The sequence below is a fragment of the Herpailurus yagouaroundi genome, unplaced genomic scaffold (genome assembly GCF_014898765.1).
Source record: "Herpailurus yagouaroundi ecotype Mexico unplaced genomic scaffold, PumYag 165, whole genome shotgun sequence".
Taxonomy (NCBI): domain Eukaryota; kingdom Metazoa; phylum Chordata; class Mammalia; order Carnivora; family Felidae; genus Herpailurus; species Herpailurus yagouaroundi.
In genome coordinates, this window is record NW_024412406.1 from 21,806,485 (window position 1) to 21,832,841 (window position 26,357).

The 26,357-nt window shown below is 41.6% G+C and overlaps 1 protein-coding gene across 3 annotated transcripts in view; it reads left to right on the plus strand.

The window, feature by feature from the left end:
• The first annotated feature begins 411 nt into the window (after positions 1 to 411).
• Positions 412 to 26,357, plus strand: part of ASPH (aspartate beta-hydroxylase) — a 229,473-nt gene continuing 203,527 nt past the window's right edge. For 2 of the 3 annotated variants that reach the window (XM_040487719.1, XM_040487721.1), the window contains exon 1: positions 412 to 974. In XM_040487719.1, coding sequence (XP_040343653.1) covers positions 833 to 974 — 142 coding nt within the window. In that variant the 5' untranslated portion in view covers positions 412 to 832. The remainder of the gene's footprint in view (positions 975 to 26,357) is intronic. The other variant, XM_040487720.1, reaches the window with a different exon arrangement.

Here is a 26,357-nt window from a genome sequence, read left to right on the forward strand (position 1 = left end):
AAGAGTCTCTGAAAATACCGATGGCACAAACTGAAGTCCTGCTTTAAAACCCAACCGATCAGTCACCTGTGACGTAGGCATCGAACTACTCCTAACATCACCGTTTCAAAAATGGCTTAATACTGCCACTGACAGGAAACAACTCTTTCGCAAGAAGCGGGACTGCATTCCTGGGTGTCCGTGCGTACAGTCAAGTGGGACGTGAACAAAATTCGCAGAGATGGGCCTAGAGGCCGCGCGCCGGGTGTGAACGCAGCACACGTGTCCGCCGTCCCCGCCTCCTCGCCCCGCCCCATCCATCCCGATCTTACAGGGTCCGCCAACGCTCGCGAGAGCCCTCTTGGCTTCCACGTTTGCCACGTTCCAAAGGACCCAGACAGCCTGGAAAGTCGAAGGCGGCTCGCGCTCACAGGCGGCTGCGACGCTCCAGAACAGCCCCAAGTCTGCAGGGGGCGGGGAAGCACGGCAGGGTCCCACCCTTTCGCAGGAGCCGTTGTGATTGGCTGTCACCCCCGTCACTCAGCCTCCCCGAGGCGGGGAGGAGGCGGGGCTCGGGCGGGAAGGGGCGTGACCGAGGTAGGCCTGTGAGCCGCGCGCTCTCGCCGGGGGAAGGAGTCACAGGTTCGGCGCACGCGAGTGCTGGGCGCGCGCAGCCGGCACGCGGGCGAAAGTCCTCGGAGGCGCGGCGGGCGGTGCCGAGACCCAGGCGCAGCTGCAGGAGCGGCGGCCCGCACCCGCTGCAGCGCCGGCCGCCGTCAGCGGCCCCCGCGCCTCTGGTGTCCCGGCCCACTGAGGGAGCCCCCACCCCTCACCCGTTTCAGTAGTGCGCGCAATGGCCCCGCGCAAGAACGCCAAGGGCGGCGGCGGCAACAGCAGCAGCGGCAGCAGCAGCAGCAGCAGCAGTGGCTCCGGCAGCGGCAGCCCGGGCGCAGGCACCAGCGGCGGCAGCAGTAGCAGCCCGGGGGCCCGGAGAGGTCAGAGGAGGCGTGCCGGGGAGGGCGAGTGGGGCCCCCTGGGAAGAGGGGCCCGGGCGGCGGGAGCTGCGGTTCCAGTTCCCCGGATCCCGCCGTGCATCTCCTCCATCCTCCGCGTCGCTCCTCCTTTTGGCGCGGGGCGGAGGCCGCGCTCCGTGGGCAGGCGGGCGGACCCGAGGGGCCGGGCGGAGCTGGGTCCGCGGCCTTGGGTTGGTCGCGCCGGGGAACCCCTTCCCGGCTGACCCCTCACCTGCAGGGCGCCGCCGGGAGGGAGGTGATTGATCTGCTCTTGCTTGGCTTTGCGTGGAATGAAAGATGGGAGTGAGGGAGCCAGTCTACCTTTTTGCCTTGCACATTTTGGAGAGTTTGGACACGAGCCAAAGTCGGAGAAAATAAGTTCCTGCCAAACCAGCAGCTTTTAAGAGCAGCTCAAAGAATAATACTCGTGTGTGTGTGTGTGTGTGTGTGTGTGTGTGTGTGTGTGTGTGTAGGTGGGGGGGGGGAGGGAGTGATTTGAATGTACTTGCAATTTATTTTCAATATTTTTGCCTTTATGTAGCTTTCTTAACATGCGTTGTAGTTGCCTTTAACGTATCGTAGAATACCGGGTGAACTTTGCTATTTTTTCACTTTGTCTTCTCTTTTTTTAAAAAAATATGTTGGGTATTCACCTTTTTTCCTCCATGTGCTTACCCAGCAAAGAGAACAGTGCAGATGTTTTAAATCTGTTTCATCTCATATTTCAGTGGTTCTCAGTTTCTTTTATACTTCCTTGACTCACTTAGGATATTGAAACTGCAATACACATGTGTACGACTGCGAGCAGATGACCGTTTTGAAATGATTTAGACTTTTTGTTTCTGAGGTCTACACATAATCGTTTCATACGTAAAGAAAATAAATCAGATGACTATAGTCATGCTTCAAAGAATTATTTTTTAAATAGCACTTACCACTTTGTGAAAGTATCTTATTTTCCTGTGTATTGTCTTCCTGTCTTACCGCCTCCTCTGGTTGATTCCTATTCCCAACTCCTAGAATAGTCCCGGACCGTAATAGATGCTCAATAAATATTTAATTAATGAGTGAATGAATAAATTTAAATGGTGAACGTAATGCAGTTAAAGTCATTGCACAAACTTAGACTCTAAAAGCTAATGCTTGTATTGTAAATGGAAAAAGATACACACAATTTGAAGTTCAAAGAAAGCATATTAGGGGGACCTGGGTGGCTCCGTTGGTTGAGTCAGACTCTTGATTTTAGCTCAGGTCATGATCCCAGGGTTGTAGAAACTATTTAAGATTGTCTCCCTCTCCCTCTCTCAAGCTCTCTCCTCTCTCTCTCTCTCTGCCTGTCTCCCTCTGCCTGTCCCCTGCTCCTGTGTGTGCTCTCTCTCTCTCTAAAATAAAAAAAAATTAAAAAGAAAGCATATTAATTCACTTTTGACATAAGTTTGTGTTCCATTGTCACTTGTCCTTAAATGCCGGCCAGTGCTTAGATGGGCAGAAGAGTAGATGAACGGTCCCGGGTGGCTTTGGCTACCCATGAAAAAATTTCCAAATGAGAAGAGCCTAAACACCAAGCAGTAGCACTGATGAACAAGACTGTTAGTTGTTCATTGTTAATGTTAACTGCTATCAGAAGTTTTCTGTAGCTGTTTACAAGCGAAGCACATCTTTGTTCCATTTTGCCCTTCAGACTCATGGGTAGAGAGGGCTGATTGCATCTGAGGAAGTGACTGTAGATAGACTATTACTGGGTTAGAATTAGTACTGGGGAATGTATATTGTGTTCCCACCTCTACTGGTTCAATAACTGAACCAGTTTTATTTTTTTTTAATTTATTTATTTTGAGAGAGAGAGAGAGAGAGAGAGGGAGAGGGAGAGAGAGAATCCCAAGGAGGCTCTGCACTGTCAGCACAGAGCCTGACGTGGGGCTCGAACTCACGAACCCCGAGATCCTGACCTGAGCTGAAACCAAGACGCTTAACCGACTGAGCCACCCAGGCACCCCACTGAGTGAGTTTTAACAGGCAGATAATAAGTTTAGGAAATGTTACGACCTAAGTTAATATATTCTGACTTTCACATTCAAATATTTAAGAGCTAGCCCTGTCCATATTTGAGGATATGTAGCCTTTTAAGCATTGTTCACACTGATTTCATAATTGTCATGGAAAGACCTGGTATGTAAAAAAGAATATGTAAAAGAGAAAAGTAACTATATTACAGAAACAAAACACAAAACATTTAAAAAGTTGATATTGGGGGTCTTGCATGTTATATGAGGAGTATTCTTTTTCTGTAACCATATTTTGTAGTAAATACAGACTTCTGACTGTGGGCCGGGTAGAACCACTGGACATGGAAACAAGGATTCTTTCAGCCTTAGGCAGTTACACTACAGTGTGAAAGTGTGATCCTGTTTATATTGTTTGCTTACAGCAGGTTATACCTGAAACATTAAGCCCACTTCCTTTTTGTTGTTTATTGAGTCACTGAGGTATAGACATGGATTCTCAAACTGTTCTCATCTGCTGGGGAAATCATAGAAGCTGAAGAAACTTTAGCAGTGGCATTACCGTAAGGCCCATTCAGTTCCCTTCTCTAACTTTATAGACGAGGAAATTAATTTCCATAAAAGTTGTATAATTTATTAAAGGTTGCGTGGGTCTTGGAAACCCAGCTAGTTAATGGAAGATCCAAGGCTAGAACTCAAGTTTTCTGTCATTCGTTCACTAGGACCATGGTACTCGAATTGTGGGTCCTCTAATTTGGGAGATTTTATGGGAATTTTAGAGTTGAAATAGACCATCCATTTCCTTCTGCAGATCATCTCTTCCTTTCTGGCTGTGTCTGTGGCATACTACAATAGTTTATCTAATAAATGCTTTTTTTTTTCACATCAACAATTGAATTTGACTAAAATTGTATTTGAAATAGTTCATTTAAAATCTTAATTTGAGAAGGAGTACATGGGCTCAAATAGTAAGTTTTTTGAGATGTTTTGCATTGGCAGTCTCAAGTTGATGACATTGGTCACATTAAACATTGTTTCTTCAATTTTTGTGTAAAAGTATGGGGGGAGGACTTCGAAACATGCACTTGAGGGAAAAAGTGATTCTCTGGCCTTCTCTCTTTCTTGGTGATCATTTTGTTGACAAGTGATGTTTAGGACATAGGGGTTTACAGAGCAGATTTTTTATTGACAGTGACGTTTAGGACGTAGGGGGTTTATAGAGCAGATTTTATTGACAAGCAATGTTTAGGACGTAGGGGTTTATAGAGCAGAGTTTTTAAAGCAACTGTCTGCTTTTCATTTACATCTTCGACTTAAATTGAAAACTAATAAAATGTCTAGTTTCATACAGAGCTCAATTTTACCTTTTCAGTTTTACTCTTTAAAATATAAAATAAACGTGAGCAAAGTGGACATACTGCCTTTAACTAGCATATAAAAGTTTAACTTGCCAGTTGGGGCCAGGGGAAACCTATTTCAGATTTATTGATTGGAACATTTTTGGTTAGGAAGGATCACGATGGCCTTTTGGGCTTAGTTTGTAGCTTACAGACACTGGTATGTGTAGTGTTTTTGTTTGGTTAGCTTTTCCTTTTTGAGGATCATTAAGTCTTTCCCTGTAGCTTCTTGTAACATGCTAGAGGGATGTAAACATCTGTTTGTCTAGTCGTGTCAGGCTAGTACATTACCCTTTACCGGTAGATGTCACTGTAGAATCTGTTTTGCTCTTTCAGTTTGAAGTTTCAGATTATATAACACCGCTTAGTTTTTTCATTTAGTCAGTTCTGTACATATTCAGAAGTATTGATGGACAGCAGCTTAAAGACTAGTAGCCATTGAACTCAAGGTCTCTAACAGATTTTGAAATTCAGTAGTTAGAGTTGGCTTCTAGTAGCAGTGTTTAGCTTATCTTAGAATTAAGTGCATTCATGTATTATCTGTAAAATGTATGCATTCACAGATTCATTTGATGGATACTAATCATTTAGAAATTTGCTCTTTCTTTCCTTCGTTCTTTCTTTCATTCTTTCTTTCGTTCTTTCTGTATCTCTTGGACTACTCAGTTAACATAGACACATTGCTGATTGCATTCTGGCTCCCTTGAATTCAGAGGCCTTCATGAAATTCCCTTTCTTTATCCAAACGTTATCAGTTAGGGCCAGTTGCTTAACCCTCCCTTAGTCATTCTGGGATGAAAAGATAGCAAGGCCATAACTCTTCTACTGCAAGAACTGGGTGCTAGTTTGTGTCCAGTTGCACGGCATTCTGTTCAGCCTGGTCAGATCATATGAAACCAAGGACTAAAAGATGTTCTGAGGGAATTCTTGAACACATTTTTAAAAGAACAAACATATTAACCTGTAGGAAGTAAAAGAGATGTCTATTTTAGTCTTCTTTAAAATCCCTTGTGGCAGAGAGATTACTAGAAAAGGAGTTTTCATTTTCTGCTAATTAGCAACAAAGTAACTTGGAAAAAGGCTCAAGTGGTTTGTCTATCTTATTTTTAGTTAGTACAGAAGTTTAACCCCTGAGCTCGCTGGTCCCTGTAGAATAACTTTTTTTTTTCTTTTTTCTCTAGAAAGGAATGTACGTTGGGAGTCAATTAACCTGAGTTATGTCCATTTAAGACCTGTATAGCTAGTCTCTCTCAGAATCTCTTATCTCGGTCTCTCCAGATGGGAAGAATTCTTCTCTCCTTTCATTTCATAGTTGTAAAAGCCCTCAAACCGATCTTCTGTGCCTTTGTGTTTCTCAGATACATTCATTAAAGTGTCTCTAGTGGTAAGGGTGGTCAATATAAGGCTGCAGAGCTAAGCAGGTCATTGTATGCTTGCATCTTTTTATGATTGAAAAAGAAATCATTTTCTAATATGTTCTGTTAGCACATTTAAGTAGGATTGCTGTCCTAGCAATAGTGTTTATGCTGTGGCTTGGAGTATCACCTGACACATTGTTTTCTATCTCTGAGGGTGAAAGTATGCTCTTTGCACAGCAAGCTTCGACTTGCTGATTTACTCTCCAATCCCTTGGAGATGTGTTACATTCTTTTATTATACTGGAGCTCGGATACATTTTAGTCTTTTGACGCTACTCCAGCACACTGTTTTTAATATGAAAATATGCAACTTTGTGTCTTAGAGACTTCTGCATCTCCTAAGTAGTTTGATTTCATTTTGTACTAAGTATCTTAGTACTAAGATCTTGTATCTTGTACTAAGTATCTTTTGTACTAAGATACAGAAAAAAAAGTTTTTAGTTAACTTCCCTTTAATAGAACTGGAATGTATTTAGAGCCCCTCTACAATTTACTCCAGTCTCTGGGGAAAAAAGCATCAGTCACCTGTCGGGAGATATGGGGGTGCTTGGGTTCACTGTCATGTTTCAGTATCTGCTGCCCCAGTATCTGCTCAGCTCTCCCGCAGGAGTGTGAGTCTGTCTGGGTGGATTCGTGTCTGGTTCGGCCCCGGTCCTACAGTTCTGGCCATGTCTGCTACAAGACTCGATGTTCATTTCTTTGTTCTCTGTGTGTCAACTGTAGGCATGTATTCTGGAGTCCCGTGCTTTAACCTTTCTCGTTCTTCTAGTAGTGCTGGGAGCCAAGATGGTATTTTCTTGTCATTCATTCATTACTTATTTATTTTTCTTAAATTTGATTCTCCTGCAGTGAGGGAGCTTCAGGCGTTTGGTCTGCATTTTGTATTTGTTTTTCAGGGATGTGTCTTAGTTACCTTTGGCTGATGTTATCTTTTACTGGGAAATCACTGAATGCAGTTTAGTTCTCATCAGATTGATGACACTTGAGGACACATTTGCTACACTTAAGCTGTTAGACTCAGGAAGTTTTGAATTTACTTGGTGAATAAACCTTGAAAAAAATAGTGTGTCAGAACTTTTGAAGGATTTGGGCTGGTCTTTGGCTCCCTGTGAGATCCAGGTGGCTTTGCCTAGTCATTCTGGCTGTAGTAGAACTGTCAGCATCTGCCATAGATGCTCTCTGTGCTCTAAAGCAGATAGGGGTGGTGAGTCAAGTGGGGCTAGGCTGGTGGAGGAGGGGTGTCCAGTTAAAGCAGAGTGGAAAGCACTATTGCAGTACTTGGAGAAATGCCAGCACTTCTCTCCCACAAATGTGCCTGCACATTTAACCCAGTGACTCATTCTGTACGGAAGCCAGCCTTCATTTTAAAGTGAGAGAATATTGTTTGATAAATAACCAGTATGGTGTAAACTCGGTGTTGTTTTGATGTTATGCTTTCTCACTTGTTTCTTAAGGGGAAAAAATGAATTTATTTGTTTATTTTGAGAGAGAGAAGGAGAGAGTGTGAGTGAGGGAGGGGCAGAGGGAGAAGGGAGAGAGAGAATCCCAAGCAGGTTCCACACTGTCAGTGCAGAGCCCAACATAAGGCTCGAACTCACAAACCATGAGATCCTGACCTGAGCTGCGATCAAGAGTCAGACGCTTGACTGAGCCACCTAGGTGCCCCTAACTTCTGTTTCTCGTTTATCATGTCACTGATATACATAATTCCCTCCCCTCCTCCTCCTCATTTTTCACGCTGTCTTATATTTCACTTTTCCTGAAAACTTATACCGGAAAGCCCTTTGGCCTTAGGTTCACATGTAAATTTTATCTAGGAGCAGTTAATAAAATTCTGTGTTGTAAATATTTGTTGAAAGTGTATCTAGCATGTAACTTCACTTTTCCATTCTTTGAATCAAGTTGCTTCGAATGATCGTCATTTACTGAGTTTTATAAATTAATTCATCTTTTTTGTCAGTGAGCCATCTCACTAACTTCTAGAATTCACATATTTCTATGTACTGTTCTTTAAAACTCTCTCTCTGAAATATTGCATGTTTTAAGACCTATAAATAGGTATAAAGAGTAATGCAGTGGGATATATCCACTATCCAGGTGAAGAAATAAAATGTTACCAAGTTCTCGGTTTCTCCTCTCCTGTGTTATCCCTTCCCAGCCACTCTTACACATTTTGTGATAATTATTTTCCTGTACTTCTTTATAATGTATAATATATAGGCATGCAGATAAACGTGTAATATAAGGTCATGTTGGACATTATATACTATGCATCCATTTGTGTAGATATACCTATCGTTAAAAGCCGTACATAAAAACTGCTTAAGAAGTATGTGTATATATGCGTGTACAAATGTAAATTTGTTTAGCACATGTGAAAAGTTTTGTGACTAGGCTCCTACTTGGCATACTAGATTGGCACCATTTGTTTGGAATTCTACCAAATCTGGCCCTTTGTGTCGTGTATATAGCTCCTCCCTGTATGAATGTGCTGGTTTTTATTCAGCCATCCTGCTGTCAAAGACCACTTTCCGTCTTTTCTATAGTTTTCTTTTTTCAAACACTACTGCTCTGAACATTCTTTTAGCTACCCATCCCCTTGTGTATAATATGTGTATATGTCTGAGTGTTTTTCTAGATTGGGATTTTTGGTCATAAAAATGAGTATATTAAACTCAACTAGCTCCTGCCATCTCAGTGGTAGTATCTGTTCACACTCCCACTTGCCGAGGATACAGTTCCTTTTTGCTGCAACCACGTTACCAACACTTGGTGAGGTTTAATATTTGTACGTTTAGTGGGTACGAAGTAGTTATTTTGCGGTTTTACTTTGTGCATTTACTTAGTGCAGTTATTTTGTGCATTTACTTGATCCGCAGTGAGATTGCTCCAGAGAACGGCGATTTGTGTTTCCTTTTCTGTGAATTCCTGTTCATATAGTTTGTCTATTTTTCTGGTGTTTTGTTGGTGTTGTTTTTGTTTGTTTTGTTTTGTATTTTTTATTTTGATTTGTAGAATTTCTTTTCTGTATCCCGAACCTTTTGATTACTTCTCCCAATCTGATTATTTGTCTTGTCATTTTCTATAGTATATTTTGTCAAACAGAATTTTAAGACTTTAATGTATTAAGAATATAATTTTTACTTTATGGTTTGTACCTTTGTGCTTTAAGACATCCTTTGTAACACAGGGATCATAAAACATTCTCTTATTCTAAAATGTCTTAAGTTTTGTCTTTTCACATTTAGATCTCTAAACTACCAAGTGTAGATTTATTGTGTATATTGTGAAGTAGAGATCTGATTCAATATTTTTAAAAAATGGATGATGAAAATTTTCTGCACCATCAGTTGAAGTGTCATCTACGCTAATCTGCAGTATCCCGTTTTGTGTATAAATCTGTGTGGCTCCGTTTTATTCCCAGAGTGTAGGAGCAGTACGTCACTGAGTCACTCTCTAGTGTATCTGATCAGGCACGTGCTCTCCCTCGTCTTTATACCATTGTCCTTGCTTTTTATTGGGACCTTTCCGTGACCATGACAATACCTTTTAGCATCGGCTTATTAAGTAAGTTTCATGAGAAATGCTTCAGGATTTTGACTGGAATTGTATTGAATTTATAGCACAATTTGAGGCAGGGCGCCTAGGTAACTCAGTCAGTTAAGCGTCTGACTGCGGCTCAGATAATGATCTCGTGTTTCCTGGGTTCGAGCCCTGCATCGGGCTCTGTGCTGACAGCTCAGAGCCTGGAACCTGCTTCAGATTCTGTCTCCCTCTTTTCTCTGCCCCTCCCCTGCTCATGCTCTGTCTATCTCTCTCTCTCTCTCTGTTTCTCTCAAAAATAAATAAACATTAAAAAAAATTGAAAAAAAACAATTTGAGGCAAATATACATTTAGAATACCAGGTCTTTCTCTGCATGAACATGGTATAATTTCCTATTTAAGCCTTATAATTCATTTTTATAATCTTATCCAAAACTTATATACATCTTGACATTTAGCCTGGGTACTTCATATATTTTTATTTTTTAAACCAATATTTTATCATCAAACCTTTAGACTGTGCACCCAAGTTACAAGAATTGTACAATGACTCTACCACCTAGATTTTACAGTGCTTAGCGTTTAATATATCTGCTTTAGATTGTACTGATCAATTTATCTGTCTTTTTATGCTTTTCAGAGTAAGTGCTAGTCACCAGAACACCTCACTCCTAAACGTTTACACGTGTCTGACATTAACTGGGGCTCAACATTTGTTTATGGGTTTTTTTCACCCCCTGAGGGAATGTTTGCCTATAGGGAATCGCACAAATCTTAGTGTAGTATCCTCAAATAGTCTTTATAAATGTTTACCTCTGCATGACCCAACCTGTTAAGACAGAATATGTCTGTCACCCCAGAAGATTCTCTCAAGTCCCTTGCTAGCCACCACCTCTGCCTTCAGAGGCAATCATCACACTGTATTTTTTCACCAGAGGCGGGTGTTCTCTGTTCTAGAACTTTATTTTGAAAGTACTTTTTAAGTGTTCTTTGAGTCGGCACAGTTTTGAGGTTTACCCATGTTGCATGTATGAGTATCTCATTGTGTTTATTGCCAACTAGTCCATTGTGTGACCATAGCACAGCATGCTGACCTTTTCTTTCACTGGTGGACACGTGGGTTGTTCCTAGTTTGGACTATTAGGAAGAGCATTCTGTGACTATTACAATATTGGAGGGCTTTGGGTTTTGTTTTTTGTGTTTTGTTTTTTAGTATGTCTTCATTTCTCAGAGTAAATACCTAGGAGAGGAATTACTGGGACTCTAAGGTAGGTGTTTGTTTAGTTTTATAAAAAAACTGCCAGATTATTTTCCAGAGTGGTTGTACAATATATCTTACACTCCCACCAACAGTGTGTGGGATTTCTGCTTGTTCTACATCTGCACCAGCATTTGGTGTTGTCAGTCTTCTTAATTTTAGCCATTCTGGTGGGTGTCACTGGCTTCTCGTTGTCGTTTAAAATTGCTTTTTGCCGATTTCCCTGAGGACTGGTGACATCATGTACTTTCCCTTGTGCTCATTGGTCATCTACATTATCTTCTTTTGCAAAGTTTCTGTTTACCTCTTTTGCCTATTATTGCTTTTTTTTAAAAAAATTTTGTTATGGAGTCGTAATTTTTACATATTCTGGATAGAAGTTCTTTTCAGTTATATGTATTGCAAGTCATTTCTCCCAGGCTGTAGCTTACCTTTTCCTTACTAGCATATTTTGAAAAGCAACTATTTTTATATTGATGTTTAGTTCTTTTTTTTTTTTTTCAACGTTTATTTTTTATTTTTATTTTTGGGACAGAGAGAGACAGAGCATGAACAGGGGAGGGGCAGAGAGAGAGGGAGACACAGAATCGGAAACAGGCTCCAGGCTCTGAGCCATCAGCCCAGAGCCCGACGCGGGGCTCGAACTCACGGACCGCGAGATCGTGACCTGGCTGAAGTCGGACGCCTAACCGACTGCGCCACCCAGGCGCCCCAATGTTTAGTTCTTAATGGGTTTTGCCTTCTGTATCTTACCTAAGAAACTTTTCTTATTTTCTTTTTCCTCTTTTTGCCTTTTCTCCCTACTTTTAAGTTACAAAGCTATGCTGTTATATTTTCTTTTAGAAGTTTCATAGTTTTGGTTTCAAGTTCAGGTTTGTGATCCATTTCAGATAAATTTTGGATGAGTGTATGTGTTTCCATTTGGATATTCGGTTGCTCTGGCATCATTTGTGGAAAAGACTTTCTTTCATCATTAGATCGCTTTTGGTGCCTTGGTCAGAAAGCAAATGACAACATAATTGTAGGTCTGTCTCTGGGCACTCTATTCTGCCTTTTTGTTTTCTGTCTGTACCATGCCTTTATCACACAGTCTTGATTAGTCTAGCTATATTGTAAGTCTTAAAATCAGGTAGTGTAGATCTTCCAGCTTTGTTGTTCTTTATGAGCTGGCTTTGGATATTCTAGGTCCTTTGTATATCCATGTATATTTTAGAATCAACTGATCGGTTTCTACAGACTAAAGCATGCTACGGTTTGTAATTAGAATTCATGGGGGGCGCCCGGGTGGCTCAGTCGGTTAAGCGTCCGACTTCAGCTCAGGTCATGATCTCATGGCTTGTGGGTTCGAGCCTGGCGTTGGGTCTGTGCTGACAGCTCAGAGCCTGGAGCCTGCTTTGGATTCTGTGTCTCCCTCTCTCTCTGCCCCTCCCCTGCTCATGCTCTGTCTCTCTCTCTCTCTTTCTCTCTCTGTTTCTCAAAAATAAATTTAAAAAACTAAAAAAAAAAAAAAAAAAAAAAAAAAAGAATTCATTGAAAGTATAGACCCAGTTCAGTTGAAATGACATCTTAGTGATATTGAGTTTTCTAATCCCTGGCAGTGGAATAGATTCCTTTATTGAGGCCTGTAATTTATTTCTGCTTTGTTTTGTAGCTTTTGGTGTTAAGATCTTACACATTTTTTGTTAAATATTTTTCTAAATATTTTATGCTTTTGATGCTTTTATATTGTATTTAAATTTTTTTATTTTCCTGTTATTTCTTCCTAGCATATAGACATAGAACTTATATTTGTACCCATGTGACCTTGCAAAAATTCATTTAGTTTATCAAAAAAGTGATTCCTTAGGATTTTTCTCTGTAAGTACCACGTCGTGTACGAATAAAGAGTTTTATATATTTTTTTCTAATCTGTGAATCTTTTATTTATTTTCTTGACTGACTATGCTGTCTAGGACCTACAATACAATGTTGAATAGAAATGATGTAGACATTCTGCCTTTGTTTATTACGATTTTAGTGGCAAAAGTGTTTGGCTTTTCACCATTAAGTATATAATATTATTTCTAGGTGTTTTATAGATGCTTTGTATTGGGTTGGGGTATTCCTTTGTATTTCTAGGCTGAGAATTTTGTCAAATAATTTTTCTCTAATCAAAATGATCCTATGGGGTTTTTTTTCCCTTATTGTTAATGTGGTAAATTATATTTATTGGTGTATTTATTTATTTAATTTAGTGAGAGAGAATGCAAGCAGGAGACAGGGGCAGAGGGAGAGAGAGAGAGAGAGAATCTCCATGCTCAGTGCAGAGCCTGATGCACAGCTTTATATCATGACCCTGGGATCGTGACTTGAGCCAAAATCAAATCAAGAGTGTGATGCTCAACCAACTGAGCCACCCAGGCGCCCCTTTATTGATGTTTTGAATGAGAAATCACCCTTGCATTCCTGGAATAGGCCTCACTTGGATGTGATATCTTGTGTATATTGTGCTTTCTTTGCTAATCTTTTGTTAACAGTCTTGTATCTGTGTTCATTGTGGTGTCTCTCCCAATTGGGTGGGACTCCCCAAATATTGGGTCACCCTACAGGCTGGAAGCTTGTGGCACGGGTGGTGAAATGATTCACCCGAGGCGGAACAAGGAAGCAGCAAGCAGGCCAGCAAAGGAGAGACTGCAACATAGCAGTGGGTAGGGGCTGTATTTATTTCATTTTAATTTTTAAGTTTCTTTATTTATTTTCGGGGGGGGGGGTGAAAAGAGCAGAGACAGAAGGAGAGAGAATTCCAAGCAGGCTCCGTGCTGTCTGCGCAGAGCCAGACTTGGGGCTCGAACCCACAAACCGTGAGATCATGACCTGAGCCGAGATCGAGAATCTGATGCTTACCTGACTGGGCCACCCAGGCGCCCTGCTTGGGAGCTGTCTTTAAAGGGGGGAGGTGAGGAGTTATAGGGATGCATGGAATTTTCCCTTTTTTGGCAACCATGCCTGGTTGTAAGTAGTCCATTGGTTAGTAGGGCCTGTGGCTATTTTGAGGTGGGTCACCTAATGGGCCTGTCTGGCATTCTGCTCAGTGGTCGCTGTGGATCCTTTCCCCATTCCATTGTTCAAGCCTGTTGCCTAAAAGTAGCCTCCACATTCATGAGGCATATGGGTGTATAGTTTCCTCCTGCCTTCTCTTCTCTCCTTCTCCTCCTTCCCCCTTTCTCCCTGCCTTCCCTGGCTTGCCCTCTTCCCCTTACTAGGAATTATGATTAGTACTAAATTTTCTCTGCATCAGTGGTTTACTATTTAATTTATAAAATGTATATAATTGTTCTTCCGTATTTTAACTGGTAAATTATAGCAATAGACGTTCTAATTTAAAACCAGTCTTACATTTCAGTGAAAAATTCAGCCTTGTAATAATACATATTTTTCATATTATTGGATTAGTTTTGTTACTATCTCCATAAATAGGGGTGCCTGGGTGGCTCAGTTGGTTAAGCATCTGACTCTTGATCTCAGCTCAGGTCTTGATTTCAGGGTCATGAGTTCAAGCCCCACATTGGCCTCCATGCTGGGCTTGAAGCCTACTTAAAAAAAAGTCTGTATCTGTATCTGTGTATCTATATATCTATATCTATATCTATATCTGTATCGATATCGATATATATCTATATCTATATATCTATATCTATATCTATATCTATATCTATATCTATATCTATATCTATATCTAGGTTTATCTGTAAATAAAATTGACCTGTAATTTCCTTTGTTGGTGATGTTGTCCGGGTTGTTCTACCACATAAATGAATTTAGGAATATTTCCTCTTCTTCTATTCTTTGGAATATTCTTTGGAATTTCTTTGGAATTTCTTCTATTCTTTGGAATAGTCTTAGGGGATTAGTAGAGCTCATTTGAACTTTTTTGTCATTTACCCACAATTAGAGACGGTATGGGGTAGGTTTCACTTTTTAAATGTTTGAATGACCATTTTAGTTTCTGTTTCTTGAGTCAGGTTGGCTAGGGTACATTTTGTTTCTTCTTAGACATATTACCTTTATTAAAAAGTTTTCTGTCTGAGTTTTCAAACTTAGGGCATCAAATTGTTTATGGTTTTAGCTTTACCTTGTAAACAGAATACCGCTATTGCGTGCCTGCTATTACTTTGCAATGAAATAAAGTTATTTAGAAAGGTCACTAAATATTAACTGTCTGTAAATTCGAGTTACTTTTTAGACAGAATTTTTTCTGAGCTTATTAAAGTGAAAAGTCTTTATAAAATAAACGGGATACTCTAATACCTGTGAGAAGGTAAACCATTTGATACTGGTAATTTGGTTGGATTGACTTGCTCTGGTGCCCATTTTCCTGCTTAAATGGTAATTCAAGACTAGCACTGGATACGTTACTTTGTTCAGAACTGAAATTTCTTTGTGAGTAGAACATAATGCTTATTTGGGGAACGTTCAGCTTAACTTGATTATTTTATGGGTTTTAACTACTCAGTCTATTTATTTGTAAACAGTCCATACACCCGGAGGTCTAGGGTACCTGATGCAGATCTGAGATACAGTTACTGATGGGCTCTGTATCTCATATGAAGGTACCAGTAGATTTATGTGCCCTGTGTTTCCATTTCCCTTTTATTCTGTGAGATTATAAAGGTAGAATGTTTTTAAGGTGAAATAATTTTTTCTTCTAGAGGTAGTACAGTATTTGTATCAGTACTGCAAATTTGCATTAGGCTACTTTTTCAGAATTCTGTTGTGATCAATGGGGCATTTAAGATGACTGAACTAGGACAGAGTAAGGTTGAGTAAGACTGAGTAAGGTAAAGAACTGTTCAGTAGCTCAGATAAGTACTGATTTGGAATAAATGACGTGCATTTGAGACCTTCCTCCTCGGCCCCTCGACAATGTCTTGCAGTCCTTCTGTGTGTTCGTAGTTGACATTTACCCGTGTTTTCAGTAATAGCTATTTAAATCTTCAACAACTTGAGCTTCATACCTGACTACTTCCCATTGCATTTTGACAGATGACTTCCTCCCATTGTGTAGAGAAATCAGGGACATCCTCAAGAGTCTCTTATCTCTGGCATGATGGGTGGGGCTTGGCCTCTGAGGTGCTAGACTTGGGGAGCAGACTGAACTTGAGGAGACAGGAGTCTGGGACCTCATCTAAGACGGCTGCAAAAGCCAGTTCAGTTGAGGCTCTTGGCAAGATATTGCTTTAATTTTGCACGTGAGAGTATGCAAAGACTAAGCTCATGAGGTATATCTTTAATGTGTAGTTTAGTATAGTCCCTGTTCTTTCTTTAGACTTAGGAGGAGGCCCAGTAGGGTGGAGGGTGAGGGGAGATGAGCAGTACCACAGACAGAATTTAAAATCTTGGTAGTTGCAACCTTTATAGACCTCTGGGTTCCCACCTGTTTAAGAGAAGAGCAAAGACTGGGGCAGGAGCCCTGGGCCCCACTGAGGGAACCTTCACTTCATTATAAAGGTGTGTCCACACCACTGAGCCATCACTTATCTCCCCGAGAGCTCTCCTTTTCTGCACCTTCTCGCAGCTTTTCCCCCTTTCTTTAGTTTCTCTCATTTAATGAAAACCAAAACAAAACACAAAAGCCTCCTTCTGGTCTGCCTCCCATACCCAGCCAGATATCACAAACAGTAACCTGGGTTCCTTTTCTTCTCCTTTCCTTCAGGTCTTGCCGGGGTCAACAGAGGCTCCATTAACCCCAGATCCCCTGGGCAAGATCTTGTTCCTTTTCTGTAGCTGCTCGCTGAAGGGTGTCTTCCCAGGATTCTTTGCTTGGCCTTGTTCTAATCCTGTGTGCACTAATGTGTGTTCTAATCCTATGCTGCACACAGTCTGTAGCTTAACTACTGTCTATTGATGCTTTCCAACGCTTGCTGCTTCTGAGCTATCGACTTAAGTACTAACAATAACGACAGATGAAGAACCTAACTGCCCCTTCCTGAGTGCTCACTATATGTCAGACATTGTGTGCTTCTGTAACTTGGCATTTAATCCTCTTTTTTATTTTATTTTATTTTATTTTATTTTTTATTTTTTTAACGTTTATTTATTTTTGGGACAGAGAGAGACAGAGCATGAACGGGGGAGGGGCAGAGAGAGAGGGAGACACAGAATCGGAAACAGGCTCCAGGCTCTGAGCCATCAGCCCAGAGCCTGATGCGGGGCTCGAACTCACGGACTGCGAGATCGTAACCTGGCTGAAGTCGGACGCTTACCCGACTGCGCCACCCAGGCGCCCCGCATTTAATCCTCATAGTAATTCTCTGACTCTTCTTTTTGTAGGTAAAGAAATGGAAGCTTAGATTAATTTGTCAAATATCATGGAGCTAGTAACACTTAGAACTGGAGTTGCGATCCCAATTCTGAGTCTAAAGCTTCTTTCGTTGAACATTTTAGATCCTTTAGTGGTGGCTTAGATTACTTATAACTGGCCCTATCTCATCCCTGGCATACCCACTTTGTAAAGTGGAAGCTAGGTCATACCCCTTCCTTATTTGAAAGCCTTGAGTACTTCCCCAAGTAGTCAAGATGCAGCTTAAATTCCTTAGCTTGATCTAGGGAGCACTTCATGATCTTGCCCCTCTTTTGCCCCTCTTACCCTCTGTAGCCATTCTTAGCCTCACTGTCTGTGTTTACACTAATTAAGCCATATTCAGTCACTTTCTGTAGTCTCTGTATCTACACGTACTGTTTCTTCTGGGATAGCTCCTCACTTTGCCTCTCCCTGCGCAACTCCTAAATATTCTTCACAATTTAGCTCCTTCATAGTCCTTCCAGTCCATTGTCTTCCCGTAACCTGGGCTTTGTTGACCCCACACCCCCAAGCACAAGGTTCTGTAGCACCCTACGTATCACTATTTTAGCATCTTCGTTCACTTATCGGTTCCTTCAGCAAAGGAAAGTGTGACCCAATCAGGCATCAGACTGGACTGGACCCAAGCACCGGCTCTGCCACTCATGGTTGACTTTTAGTAGGTCTTCAGACCTCTTTTAGTATCTTTAACTCTCTCTCCCATTTTAAAATAAAGATAACAGTACTTGCATCATAGTTAAAAGGATTGATGACAAAGTGTCACGTAGTAAGTGCTTCATTGACATGGTTGTTAAATATGGTGATAGTGATATTCCCCGTGAACAAAACAGATATTTTGTTTCAATATTTGTAATGATCTGTGGTCTTCTATTCTTGGCTTGATTGTTAAGGGCAACATCTGTGTTAGGAACAGATACCAGATTGAAACTTCCATAAATGAGTAGGAATTTATTTCATTTCAAAAGATGTGATATGATCATACCAGATGTGGTACGATCAGTGGCTTGAAATGTCTTCAGGGACTCGCATTCCTTCTGCTTCTGCATTCTGATTCTCAGCCTACTTTCGTCTTGAGGCTGGCCCCTCTCCTGGAGGTAGGAAGGTAGCTGGCGGCAGTTGAGGTTGCATGCTTCCTTGTTTCTGTTCGGTGGAAGGAAAGAAGCTTCTTTTTCTCTTTTGCTTAGACTGAGAGTCCTTGCCATGCATTGCTTTATACTGGCTTAGGCCTGCCTAAGTCACTGGCTGTGGAGTGATTACCAGGATTGTTTAGATCAGGGTCAGCAGTGCCCATCATACAGTCGCCCTTGCAGCTTCTCAGCTCTGCTATTGGAGCACAAAACCGCCACAGACAACAATGTAAGCAGACAAATAACAGCTGGGTTCCAGCAAAATATTGTTTATGGGCGTGGACATTTGAATTGCGTACCATTTTCTCATGTTAGTAAGTTTTTGTCTTTGATTTCTTTTCACTTGGTCTAGAAAGTGAAAATCATTCATAAGCTCATGGTTCATACCAAAGAGGGAGGTCGGCTGTCATTTGCTCATCCTGGTCTAGAGTAATCGGGAGGGTTGAGAGAGCTACTCTTAATGTTTATGTAGGTAAACAGCATGTTTTGTTTTCTTTTTAACTCTAGTGCTTAAATGATTGCCTGTATGTAGTGGGTAATTAATATTGGAATGAACAAATACAGCTAAAAGCCTTCCTTCCAGTGAACCAAAAGGACATTGAGGACAGGGGCTGTGTTTTTGTGTATTCTACATTGTCGTGAATGTAATAAGTGTGCACATATCATGCATTGCATGGATGGATTTTTTTTTTTCCAGGTTGATGTTATGGGCAAGAGAGCAGATAAAAAATTCCTAGCGAAGTTGTAAGTGTTGGAGCTGAAGAAGAAGAACAGAATTATTAGGGGTGTGCGTTCTTCGCTGATGTGGAGGATTGTTTAAATAAGTCAGGTCTTTTAATAGGTTCTGTTTAGGCACCGGCACCACACTAATAGTTCCCCCAAGGTAGTAGCTACACCCACGGAAGCCATCCCCATCCCTCGTATTCTCATTGGCAGTTTGCATTCGGATGGGGAAGAAGGGTCCACAGCTATTTTGTTTGTTCTGCATTTGGTGAAATTAGAAAAGCTCGCTTACTTTGGGAGATGCTGATTTTCCCATCACTTTACTTTTAGATGTGACTCAAAGACAGGCCAGAATTATTTACTGAATAATGAAATTCTGATCTTTTTTTTTTTTTTTGGTTTTGGCTTTTAAAATTCCTTTAGAAGAATTATGAACATTTCCTCTTTGACTCAAGATAATGTTTTGTCAGTTTTGATTAAAAATTAAAAAAACTATGAAGTGAACAGAGCTAACGTTTATAAAGAAAACTTTGGGGCGGGGCGGGGGGGGGGGGCGCCTGGGTGGCTCAGTTCATTGAGCATCTGACTCTTGATTTCCGCTCAGGTCATGATCCCAGGGCTGTGGGATTAAGCCCCATGTGGGGCTTCACATGGAGCTTGGAGCCTGCTTGGGAATCTCTCTCTCTCTCTCTCTCTCTCTCTCTCTCTCTTTCTCTCTCTTTCTCGCCCTCTCCCTCTGCCCCTCTCCCCAACTTGCATGCGCTCTCTCAAATAAAGTGAAATAAATTAATAAAATAAAATAGAAGAATTTGGAACAGATTGTACCTTAGAATGCTGTATCTTTAAAATTCAAGACTATGATTCTTCCCAAATGATTATTTTTATCCATATGGGATATATACCCTAACATAGTACTCAGCAAAATCAATTTTTAGTTTATTTTTATTTGATTTTCTGCTTCACTGGGGTTTTAGGCTAAGTGGCCTCTCTTGTTCATTGCTGTAGCATAGGGTAGGGTTTTCAAGAGTATTTGTTGAATGAATGAATATTCAGATGTATGGAGAAAACCTTTTTGAAATATACCATCCTGTGGTTTTTATTGCTTTGTGTCTTAAAATCCGTATTAGTTTATAGAGCTGAAATGTCTTTGTTTTGCTGATCTGTATGACGTTGACTGGAGATGTTGCATTGAGGGCAGTATTTTTATCTAGGACGATGTTAAAACTACTTGCCCACTGCCACAGGAGAGGCCTCACCCGTTCAGAAGGACAGCACCTGTATAGCGTACCTGTGCCTTCTGCCTGAACATTAGCTTCTCTGTAACTTGCGTGGGCTTTGGGGCTTCAGCCTTTTTAGCGAGTCAGATCTTACTGGGGTCGTACTCCCATGGACCTTCAGCGGCAGACCGGTTTCTCTGGAGTGTCGCCGAGAGACCAGCATTGGAACAGTGTCCTCTGCAGTGCCACCTGAGCTCTGGACAGTGGGTCGCTTGGTGACTTTTATTCAGGCAGGGGAAGGGGGGGGGGCGCATCTGGCAAAGCTGGAGCTGAGGAAGTGTTTGTGGAGGGAGTTTAGAGCAAAATGGGTCAGCCAGAGGAGACTTACGTGACATCTGCCAACGGAGGATGCCATTGACCGTTGCTTCGGTTTCGAACTGGGGCGGGATCAGGAGGAGAGGGGCAGACTTGGAGTGTGCAGCAGGGTGCGGGCTGTTGATGAAGCTGATGAAGCGGACGGGGTTCTGGCTGGAGCTGCCCCAGCCATTTCTGTCCCTACCCCCCCAGCACCGCTGTCTGGTCTGGTTTGGTTTTTAAAGTACTCGTGTATGTTACATTTGCTGTACGTGTAGATGGGACGAAAGTAATTCCTATTCCCATTTTTAGATTCTTGTGGGAATCCCGTGGAACTTGTCCAGTGAAGTCACCGAGGGCTTGCTGTGCTCCAGGCCCCTTGCTCGGTGGGGAGAGAACACAGCAGGCCAGTCTAGCACCACGCCTCTGGGGATGTTGCTGACCTGTGGGCGGCCGAGCTATAAATACTGGTTGAATCAATGAGCTGTGCCTGAGCAAGGAGTAGGGAAAGGAAGACTAAACTGAGAATGATCTGAGGCTTTTGAAGACCCCAGACCCCAGACTCCAACTAATGTTTTCTGGGTAGTTAACTTTTGGGGAATCAGGACAAGTAGAAGACGTGGCAAAGACCCCCAGAGGACAGACGGCCCGTTCTTATTAAAGGAAGCCGGGTTCAGGGTAACTAAACTGAAGTCTCACGGCACCCGTAGGCAAATTCTGGGATTAAAAATTATTTTTAAGCACCCAGAAAAGAAAGCCTTGAAGACTGGGAGACACTACAGGTTTATCAAGGTTACTAAGTTACCAAGTAACCACAAGTTACTAAGAAAACCAGAACTGCTTGTGCATTTTGATAAGCTTTCCAAATAAATGGTCAGGACACAATCTTGATACTTTTCCTGACTTCACCAAGGTATTTAACACTATCTCTGAAAATCCACCTGTGCCAAAGATGGCAAAACATTGGGGGACTGTACCCACGGAGCACTGATGTAATGAGCACATGTCAACTTCAAGGGAGCCCCACCCACGTAATGCTTGTTAAATTTGTGGGTGACACTAAGTACTGAGGGAAACCTAATGCCAGGAGGGAAGAACACACTGCAAAGGAACAGCCTGGCTGGGAAGGTGGACTTTACCAGGGTTAGCATGGTATTTGCAAAATAAACTCACCGTTGAGGACAAGCTGGGAGAAGCTTGAAGTAGGAAGTATTTTTTTTTAAGGTCTAGTATTTTGTTTGGGTGTGGTTGTTTTAATTGCTTTTAGTCTCAGAGGGAGTTGCCTGCATCATGTGACTGAGGAAGAGTCCCCTTCAGTATTTGCGTTCTTGGTGACCAGAGTGAGGGAGGCGAAAAGCCCATTGTGTTGGGTGGGCTGCCTCTGGAATTGTGGCTTCAGATGAGGGGGCTGCTGTTAAGGAGACAGTGATGGAGGACTTCTTGGAGGAGGAGGAGCTTTCGGTGAGGTGCTTGGCTGAGGGCGTGTTGACACTGATGTGAGGAATGGGTGAAAACGTGGGGGATGGCTGGTCTGGACTACAGAGTCCTCCTGGGGGACATCACCATTTCCAAGGGTTTGAGCAGCTCCTGTGGGGCAGAGGAGGTAGGCTTACTGTCCCAGGTGAATTTGAGGCCCAGGTGGGGCATCTGGTGGAAGATGTCCAGCAAGCAGATGGAGGCTTGTGAGTAGAACTTGCCTGTAGGAGACGTCCAGGTGGAGACAGCTTCCCCGCTTCTTACTTTGAGACCAATGGCTGAATTGGGATCCTTTGCATTACTACTTTGTTGAGGACTTGATCCTGAACTTCTTTGATTTTCTTTTCTAAAACCAGTCTAATTTTGTTTTTATTTTTATATTTTTCCAACTTTGTTTTGAAACTTTAAACCTATACAACAACAAAAAGATTTTGTACGTTGAAAGACTTGCATACTGTTTGCTTGGATTTACCAACCGTTAGCTCTTTGCCACATTTGCTCCGGGTGTGTGTGTATCTGTCTTCCTTTTCCTCTCTCTCGTTCTTTGAAACTCTTTGAGAGTAAGCTGTAGTCATCATAACAATTTAACTCACTTAACTAATTCCCCATGTTTCTCCTAAGGACAAGGACATTCTCATACATAACCACTGTAGAATTCTCCAACTCAAGAAATTATCTAAATGCACTCCGTCTTCAGATTTTTTTTAGTTGTTTCTGGAAGCATCTTTAAAACTTGAAGCTTTTTTTTTTTTTTTTTTAATTGGTTACTTATCCAGAATCCAATCAGGAATTAACTTGGGAGCTAGCTTTTAACATTTCAGGCTCCTAGCCTTAAGCATCTGGAGCATTGGATTCTTTAGGACTAGAATGGGCCTGGAAATCTATATTTTCCCAACTTTTTAATATGAAAACATTCAATCCTTTAAGACTGTTACAAGAAAAGTTCATTTAGATTCACTAGTTGTTAGTATTTTGATGTGTTTGCATTCTCTGTTTCTCTAGACACACACAAAGATACTGTTTTATGTATTTATGCATTTTGCTGCTGAACCATTTGAAAGTTAAATCATAATGCTTCACCTCGTAATACTTTAAGTCATAATAACATTCTTCAGCGTGTTCTTCCTAAGAACAAGGATATATGTTCCGGCATAACCACCATGTAATTATAATGCTTAGGAAATTTAACACTGCTGTAGTATTGTTACCTAATATAAAGTCCATACTCAAGTTTTCCTAATTTATTCCAATAATATCCTTTAAGCTGACCCTCCAGCCCACCTTTCAATTCTTGATGTCTATTTTACATAAAGATTTTTTTTCTTTTTTTTTTTTTTTTTAATTTTTTTTTTCAACGTTTTTTTATTTTTGGGACAGAGAGAGACAGAGCATGAACGGGGGAGGGGCAGAGAGAGAGGGAGACACAGAATCGGAAACAGGCTCCAGGCTCTGAGCCGTCAGCCCAGAGCCCGACGCGGGGCTCGAACTCACGGACCGCGAGATCGTGACCTGGCTGAAGTCGGACGCTTAACCGACTGCGCCACCCAGGCGCCCCCATAAAGATTTTTAAAATTATGTTTCCCCCACCAAAATCTCACAGGTAAACTATATGCCTTCTCGCTAAAACGTGTTGTTTTTGTGATTTTCTAAAGATTTTACTGGGTGTACAAGGTGAAGATTACAGTAAAGAAACCTTCTGGTTTCCTCAGTATTCTGGTAATTTAAATTTGTGAGTCATGAAAAGTTGGGAGGAAACATACAAATAATTGCACAGGTAAACTTGTTTTTGAAAAAAAGCTAAGGGTTCAAGTGTTGGTGGGGCTGTTGGGTGGCAGAGGAATTAGGTTTATTCCATCCCCATGAATTTGAGGGGAAAATAACTGGCTTAGAAACATTTTTGTGACTCATCATATCTAACAAAATATTCCTTAAAACTCTCAAAATTTCTCTTGCTTTTACTCTCTGTGATACCTGCCACTAAACGACATTTAGTCGACGTATGTCTGACCTGGCCTTTGACTTTCGGACCTTTCTTTCCTGGGCACAGTGTTTGAGCCAGTGACAGAGCTTCTGTCAGGGACAGTATGTCACAGATCCAGTAATTAAGTGTGAGCACTGGAATGGATGTCACATTTCAGAATGTGAAGCATGGAACCCTGTTAAAGTTTAAATAACATTTTCCAATTTGGTGATATATAAAGAATGAGTAAATAATACATGAGACAGCATCAAAATTAAAAGCTTTTACCCATCAAAAGATGCTTTAAGAAAATGAATAGGAAAGTTGTAATCTGGCAGAAAATTTTGTAACACATAGGTCTATTAAAGGACAGGTGTTTAGGAAATATAAGGAACTCCTGCAATTCAGTTTAAGAGTGTTAGAAAAAATAGACAGGTGTGCAAAAGACTTGAACAGACAGTTCACAAAAGATGATAAATGGTCAGTAAGCACATGAAGAATGTGCTCAAACATTGGTCTCAGGAGAATGCAGATTAAACCACAGTGAGACACAACTGATAGTGGTCAGAATGGCCAGCGTTGAAAAGACTGACAATACCAAATGTTGGCAGGATCCTAGAAAAGACCCCTCATACGTTCTTAGTAGGTTTATAAAATGGTAGAACCACTTTGGCGAAAGGTCTGGCAGTTGCTTATAATTCTGAATATACATGTGGCCCCTGATCCAGTAATTCCAAGTGATTTAGCGCAAGAGAAATGCAAGCATGTTATTTCCTATATGCGAGCAATAGTCTTGTACGAGAGTATTCCAAATAACTTTGCTTGTAGTAGTCCAAATGGGGAATAGTCCAGGTTTCTACCAGTAGTAGAGTGGCTACATTCTAATATACTCTGGTATGTTTATACAGTGGAGTACTACTGAGCAACAGAAAAGAATGAACTGCTTCTACACAGAACGTGCTTGGCTCTCTGGAACGTCACGCCAAGGGAGGGAAGCCTTACACAGACAAGCACATATTGTGTGCACACATAGGCAAAACCAGGGGGAAAAAGAAGGAAGAACAAAGGGTCTGCCTCTGGGGTTGGGGTTGGGGTTGGGGTGGAAGGTGATTGGAAAGGGCCACGAGAGAACTTATTTATGGGTGGTGTTAGTCTTCAGTGTCTTGACAGGGCTTTGGGTCACACAGTGTATATTTTTGTGAAAACTCAGAGTGTACACTTAAAATGAGAGCGTTTCGTTTCATGTAAATTTTACATAAAAAATGGTAAAGAATGGGGCGCCTGGGTGGCTCAGTCGGTTAAGCGTCTGACTTCGGCTCAGGTCATGATCTCATGGTTTGTGAGTTCGAGCTCCCGTCGGGCTCTGTGCTGACGGCTCGGAGCCTGGAGCCTGCTTGGGATTCTGTGTCTCCCTCTCTCCGCTCCTCCCTCACTCATGCTCATCGCTCGCTCTCTCTCTCTCTCTCTCTCTCAAAAATAAATAAAGCTTAAAAAATTTTTAAAAAATGGTAAAGAAATATAAAACTGTAGGTTATGATAGAAGCTGAAGTACTTAGAGGAGGTGAACCAGTGTCTACAAGTTATCTTGAAGTGTATTCCATATAAAATAGGTTAGTAGATGGATATAGAGAGATGAATTGACATGCCAGAAACATTATAATAAAGTGTTCATAGTAGAATCTAAGTGATAACACATGGGTATTCTTTGTGAAATTTGTTCAGCTTTGTTGTGTGTTTGAAAAGTTTCATAATAAAACCTTGGGAAAATACTCATATTGTTTTTTTGGTCATATGAAAAATGGTTAAATACTGGCAGTTTTTCATGGGCTGTTCTAATACATGTGGCCACATTTTGTAGCTGTTTTATTTAGCAGTCTTTGTCTGACAAGGCGTTGATACAAAGCCTCATTTTCTTCCAGTCATTGTGCTTAGCTGGACTGGATTAATGTGTGGTTGGCAAGGTTCTTGACCGTCTTTGGGACAGATTCCCTAACGTACCAGTCACTCTCCATTTCTGGTCTGTTTGCTTTAAATCAGGTCTCCTCATCAGTGTAGAATTTTTTTTTTTATCTCCTATTAGCAGCAAGACTGGAGGGCACGAAGGAGGGGAAGGGCTCTACGTGGCCCTCTTTGGGGCAGTGCCTTCCTTGCCTCTTGTAGGCTGTCCTCAAAATACATTGTGATGCATAATTGCATCAACTATGCTTTTGGCCTATGATTTCCTAGTAAGTTAACTCTGAGACCCCTATGCTTTGCCATTTACACGTGAATCCCCTGCACACTTTGTGCTAGTGCTTTTCTGTCCCCCTCCCATCTCTCCCCATTTGCCTCTGAGGACACTTTTTGTAAATGATGAATTCCATTGTCCTAGAAAGTGGGAACTGGTGAGGAAGGATAGCTATGGATCTTCTGCTGTCTAAAGGGGTTAAGGTCAAAGGCATTTGGGAGCACAGCTGCAAATCAACTGTGGTCGTACCTGCTGGTTTTATGACCTAGTCTCGTTGCCTTAGAGTTAGATGAGTGGGGCTAGGCTTTTGTTTTACTGTTT